Source organism: Cuculus canorus, chromosome 29 (genome assembly GCF_017976375.1).
Source record: "Cuculus canorus isolate bCucCan1 chromosome 29, bCucCan1.pri, whole genome shotgun sequence".
Taxonomy (NCBI): Eukaryota; Metazoa; Chordata; class Aves; order Cuculiformes; family Cuculidae; genus Cuculus; species Cuculus canorus.
In genome coordinates this window covers 978,804-984,784 of record NC_071429.1, presented here as the reverse complement: position 1 = coordinate 984,784, position 5,981 = coordinate 978,804, and the positions used below count along the sequence as shown (strand labels likewise).

At 49.8% G+C, this 5,981-nt stretch overlaps 1 protein-coding gene across 1 annotated transcript; it reads left to right on the top strand.

The window, feature by feature from the left end:
* The first annotated feature begins 781 nt into the window (after nucleotides 1-781).
* On the top strand, nucleotides 782-5,460 carry LOC104055127 (keratin, type II cytoskeletal 6C). The gene is made up of 9 exons (XM_054051567.1): nucleotides 782-1,423; nucleotides 2,310-2,524; nucleotides 2,689-2,749; nucleotides 2,910-3,005; nucleotides 3,177-3,341; nucleotides 3,467-3,592; nucleotides 3,815-4,035; nucleotides 4,325-4,359; nucleotides 4,467-5,460. The coding sequence occupies exons 1-9, from the start codon at nucleotides 797-799 to the stop codon at nucleotides 4,736-4,738; spliced, it is 1,818 nt and encodes a 605-aa protein (XP_053907542.1). The 5' UTR covers nucleotides 782-796; the 3' UTR covers nucleotides 4,739-5,460.
* The last annotated feature ends 521 nt before the right edge of the window (nucleotides 5,461-5,981 follow it).

Below are 5,981 nucleotides of genomic sequence, written 5' to 3'. Positions count from 1 at the left end.
CATACCTTCTACAGCAAGGTCATCCATCAAGGTCATCCATCAAGGATGATGTTTGGCTTTGCCACTACACACCGGCAGCGCTCCTGCAGGTTCCCAATCCCCGCGGCCATCTGAAAAGCACAGGGAAGGAGCTCAGCCATTCTTCTTTTGCTCATCCAGTGGTTGGAGTCTCAGACCCGGCTTATCTCAGACCTTGGGAGACAGATTTTGTAGGAATGTTCCCTGGAAGAAGGCACTGCCACCCCAACGGATGCTCTCAGGAGAGGAACCAAGCACCTCCTCTTTAGATCAAAAAGAAATGCTGATGGTTGTTAAATGTTAATGCGTGGTATTTTTGCTCCGCACTGGGAAACCGCCTCTTGGAAATCCACCAACAATTTTCCACTTAGGAAGGAGATTTGGGGCATGCTTTGGGGGAATTGTGAAAGTCTCATTCTAGTCGCTTTTCACCAAAACGCTTGCTTGACATTGAGCATCAGCGCCGAAGATCCGGATGCAGACAAAACGTGAAATCATTAGGAAGAGAAAGAAGGGTGGGAGGAGGGAAGAACATGACTGCATCACTGTAAAACATATTTTTCCAGATCCCATAAAGATAGGAGAGTCCACTTAGTCATGAAGACCTGTTTCAATGCTCCTGCTCTTTTATTCTCTTCTGCACTGCAAAGCGTATTTCTGGGTGGAGTCAACAATCTGGCAAAAATCTGTTAACCACACCAAGCTGATGAAGAAGTAAATTTGTTTCCTCTTCACGCCCATGCCGTCCCAGCCCACCTCCAGAAACAGATAAAAGGGAATGCCTGAAGCTGTGGAACCAGAGAAGACCGTGCACACTTCTCTCTGCATTCACCCCTTGGCAGCACAGCTTCATTGGTCTTTGTGCTCTCCTCAACTTTGCTTGGAAGGACCAGCCATGTCTCGTCAGTCGATCTGCAGAAGCTTCGGAGGCGGAAGCAGAAGAGGATACAGCTCTTGCTCTGCCGTTGGTGGTGGCTTTGGAGGAAGCGGAGGCAGAACCAGGATCAGCTATAGCTCCTTCTCCACATCCAGGGGAGGCGGAGGCAGTGGACGTTGTGGAGGTTTTAGCAGCAGGAGCCTCCATAGCATGGGTGGCAGTGGAAGAATTTCCATGGGTGGCTCCTGTGGCCCGGCGTACGGATGTAGAATTGGTGGCTTTGGTGGAGGCTATGGAGGAGGATTTGGCAGCATTGGAGGAGGTGTCATTGGTGGAGGAATAGGCAGCTTTGGTGGTCCTGTGAGAGGTGGTCCTGGGTTCCCTGGCGGTATCCAACCGGTGCAGGTTGACCCAACCCTTCTGCGGCCGGTCCATGTTGATATTGATCCTCAGATCCAACAAGTGAAGTGCCAGGAGAAGGAACAGATCAAGACTCTTAACAATCAGTTTGCCTCCTTCATTGACAAGGTGAGAGGCTGGAAATGGATTTGGTTGAGAATGGGGACTCTGAGGAGTTTCTTGTGCAGTGGAGAGGGAAAGATTGTTCTCCTCAGTTCAATGCCGACAGGTCTGGAAGGGTCGTAGGGTTCTCATTGAGTCCTCCTAGGGAAATGGGAATCTTCTACACCCGCAGGGAAACCAAAGGGCTTTCTCAAGGTTTGGTTGATCCAAGTTCTTCCTTAGCCGTTCTCTGTGGTGTTCTCTGTGCAGTCAGCCCAAAGGGATCATGGTGAACTCAGTTATCCTTAGTGGTTCTTTAAACCTGTCCTTTTCCAAGGATGGCTTCCTTTTGAGGAACTTGGAATGTGGGAATCAGCTTTCAATTCACTTCTGGCTGTTCCCTATTTCAGTTCAAGTACAGCTGAGTATTCCTTAGGCTTCGTGCACTGGGAAAACTTTGGTCATAAATGTGCTTTATAGTTATTAAATATATGACATACTTGTCGATTATTGTTTGTGATAAGAGGAATGTTCTCCGATATTGAGACAAATGAGATTCATCCTCCGGAAGGTAAAATATCATAAATAATCTGATGTTTCTGCAAATTAATAAGGGTCAAAATTTGCAATTGGAAATGGCCATAATCTGTAAATCTGGAATGACATCATTCCAATAGATAATAAACCAAAAAGTTGAAATATAGGAGGAGAAAAGAGAAGAAATGCAAATGTAGCCAAAAATAGAGAGGAAGTAAGGGAGGATCCTTCCTCTTGGGAAATTTGCTTTCATGTATCTATGGTCCCGTTGGGGATGTGAGAAATGATTCCCACAGCCTCCCAAATAAGGAGGAGGTTTGAGCAGGATAATGTGTTCCTGGGTGAGTATCTCACATACCGCTTTGTGGGCTTTCAGGTCCGCTTCTTGGAGCAACAGAACAAGGTCCTCTCCACCAAGTGGGAGCTCCTCCAACAGCAAGGGCCTTCGGGGCCAAGGAAGAACCTTGATACCATCTTTGAAAACTACATCCAGAACCTGAGGAGGAGGCTTGATTCTCTCCTGGGACAGAGGGGACAACTGGAGTCTGAGCTGCAGAACATGCGGCAGTACGTGGAGGAGTTCAAAACCAAGTAAGTGCAGTGGCAGAGTAGAGAAGAAGTGAGCACCGAGACAGGAGAGCTGAGCCAACCTGGGGGTGTCTGCACTGCCTTATCTCTCGGAAATGGGAAAGGGGTTTCACAGGTTGACTGATGAGCAGTCCAAGAGACTCATCTTGCCTCGTCTCCTTCAACAGGTACGAAGAAGAAATCAACAGGCGCACCGCTGCTGAGAACGAGTTTGTGGTGCTCAAGAAGGTGAGACACAGAGGCACCAAGAGAGTGAGGGTGTGGTGGGATGGGCTGCAAAACCATTGGGTGGAGGCAGTATCAAGGTGGGCATCTTCTGACATTGGCTGCCAGTGGGTCTTCTGGCACGGGATGAAGATGATGATCCTCTGTGCGATCTTCTGTTTAGGATGTGGACTGTGCCTACATGAATAAAGTAGAGTTGGAAGCCAAGGTGGGAGCTCTGACAGATGAAATCAGCTTCCTGAGGTGCATGTATGAGGAGGTAAGAGGTCTCCCTTCCCCTGGTGTGGCCGGAGTTGCAATGAAGGGTGTGTTGGCCAAAGACACTGAGGGTGAACTGGATGCCTACGTGGACTTGATGTGGAGAGGCTTCTTGCAGTTCCTGCTGCTTTCTCCCCTCCAATGGTTGAGCCAACTCCTATCTTGGTTGTAGGAACTGGCCCAGATGCAGACAATCAGCCGCGACCTGTCTGTGGTTGTGTCCATGGACAACAACCGTCACCTGGATCTGGACAGCATCATCGAGGAGGTCAGACGCCAGTATGAGCAGATTGCTCAGAACAGCCGGGCTGAGGCTGAAGCTTGGTACCAGAGCCGGGTGAGTGGAGAAGTAGTCAATGCACTTAGGAGAGTCTCTGCTGCTGGCTGCGTGCCTCGACACAGAGCGTGGGAGCCACCTGACTTCTGGTATCACTATGGGTTTGTTTGTCTCCATACCATCAGTATGAAGAGCTGCAGAGCACTGCCGGAAGACATGGGGACAGCCTCCGCAACACCAAGATCGAGATCCAAGAGTTGACCCGGAACGTCCAGAGGCTGCGGGCTGAGATTGAGAATGTGAAGAAGCAGGTAGGGGTTCCTCAGCATCCTGTTGGGTCATGACATCAGGTTGGGTCATGAATGAGCTGGGTGGTGTGCTAAGGAATCTGTCAGGGCCAGTCATTGAAATTCACGTCCTCCGGAGGAGATGGATGGTTCTGGTCTCTTCTCCATCCAGTATGTGCCCTGAGGGCTCCAGTGGAGGCTGTGCAGAAGGGAAATGAGAAACTGCTCTTCTTTTCCCTTCCTCAGAACCAGCAGCTGCAGTCAGCTATCGCCGAGGCCGAGGAGCGGGGTGAGATAGCCCTCAAGGATGCCAGGAGGAAACTGGAAGAGCTGGAATGTGCCCTGAGCAAAGACAAGGAGGAGCTGGCTCGCTTGCTGAAGGAGTACCAGGAGCTGCTGAACATCAAGATTGCCCTGGATGTTGAGATCGCCATGTACAGGAAACTGCTGGAGGGGGAGGAGAACAGGTAAGACCCTCCCTTTAGGTTGTCTTGACCCCAGTACTGTCTTTCCTTGGACAGACGGAGGTTTAATTGTCTCTCACTGCCCATTTAATGTTGGAATCCAATTTACTTTTGTCATTTTCCCAGATTTTTAAGCCCAAAATAAAAATGCGGTCCCCACAGGGAATATTTCTCACTGGTTTTGATTGATGTTAATTGAAGGAGGAAATAAAGGAGCAGTCGGGAAATTGCTTGGTACTTAATTGCTTTCTACTAGATCAGGTTTAGAACTTGTGTTCCTTCCCTTCCACAGGCTCTGTGGAGAGAACCCATCCAACGTTAATGTCTGTAAGTATCAGTGCATCCTCTTCTCTGCCAAGCGGCTTTTTCCCTGCATTTCGCGACGGTTCCCCGGCTGTCACTAGATGCACAGTGAGCGTGTCCTTCTCTTGCAGCCGTCGTAGGCAGAACCACCATTGCCGGAGGCAGAGCTGGTGGCTTTGGAGCCGGCAGTGGCATGGGAGGAGGAGCATGTGTGGTCGGAGGAGGAAGCATCATTGGAGGCACTTGTGGCGTGGGAGGAGGAATGCTCAGCAGTGGCTTCTCTTCTGGGAGCGGAAGAATGTGCAGCTCTGGAGGTGGCAACTTCGTCGCAGGGGGTGGTTCCTCCTCTGTGAGGAGATGTGTCACAACCACAACGGTCAAATCTTCAGGTGTCAAATACTGAGCCCCGACCTCAGTCTCTCCAAGGAAAGAAGCACTTTTCCCTTTCTCCAGCCAGCAGCCCAGCCTCTTCCATCCTGAATCGGTATCCAGCGAAGAAATGAACTGTTTCCCTCACAGCTCAGTCTTCTTACACCATCCTGCCAGAGGGAAGATACGCAATGAAACACCATCCTTCTGGCCAAGCCTGGCTTCTCTCTGCTCTCCACCGCTCTCCAAGGATGAAAGATCTCCTTTGTGGGTACCAGGGACTGCAGAGCTCATCCAAGCATCTTTTGCCGTGCTTCTTGCTGCTACCCCCGGCTGCTGAGCCGGCTGAGGAGGAACGTGTGTAAAATTGCTCTTTCCTTTCACTTTTTTAAGGTCTCTTTTTAATGGCCGTGTTTCCCCTGCGACTTCCACGTGTCCTGCATGTTACCCACACGCTTGTTTCAGCTATAGCAGGAATTCACATAAGCAGAAGAACTTGATAATGTCTCATAGTCAGATTTAGGAGTGAGGAAGAGGTTTCTGGAGATGTCCACCTTCTCTTGGTGGAGTAATTTGGCAGCTTTAATGTTTTATAAATTCCTTTCCCTTCTTCCTTTTCCTTCTCCTTCACACCTGACCTATGTATGACCCCATTGCAAACCTTCTGCTGTGTGATCCCTACTGCATGGTTGCTTTCTACCAGCATCCTTTCCCTCCGTGTTCTCTCAATACCAATAAACTGCAGGCAGATGAAAAGATCTCTTTGTGTCATCACTTAATAGTCCTCTGCGAAGGGAAAACATGTGTTGTTCTTCACTGTAAAGAACGGCAATGCCTACAGTGCTCTGTCCTTTGGTCCAAGTCACAGAGTGCCATGAACTGCCCAGATGAGGTGAGGAGGAGGAAGGTTGCCCTTCTGTCTCCTCTTAGGAAGTGCATCTTTCTCTTCCACAGCAGAATCCCCGTCTCTCTGCAGGGTGGGACAGTCATGGTTGTGACGATTGTGGCAGAGGAAGGGAATACACTATCTCAAACTAATGGTCATGAGGTGGGGGGTTGTCTTCAACTCAAGCATAGAAGGATGAGGCATCCAGCCCTCAGCTGATGGACACCTCAGGAGCATGATAGGTACAGCCATCAGCGGGGACATTGTGGTCTGAACATGGCAAGAATGGAGGCAGTTGGCTCATGGTGGTCTGGAAGCGATGGTTTGAACATGGTGGTGTGAGCAGGAAAGTTGTGGCAGTTTCAGTGCAGAGGTTGGGATGTGGTGATTC

Coding starts and splice junctions, on each gene's coding strand:
- LOC104055127 (XM_054051567.1), top strand. CDS start 797: ATGCCTGAAGCTGTGGAACCAGAGAAGACCGTGCACACTTCTCTCTGC. Junction 3,006..3,176: donor TGAGGTGCATGTATGAGGAG/GTAAGAGGTCTC, acceptor TCTTGGTTGTAG/GAACTGGCCCAGATGCAGAC. Junction 3,342..3,466: donor AAGCTTGGTACCAGAGCCGG/GTGAGTGGAGAA, acceptor CCATACCATCAG/TATGAAGAGCTGCAGAGCAC.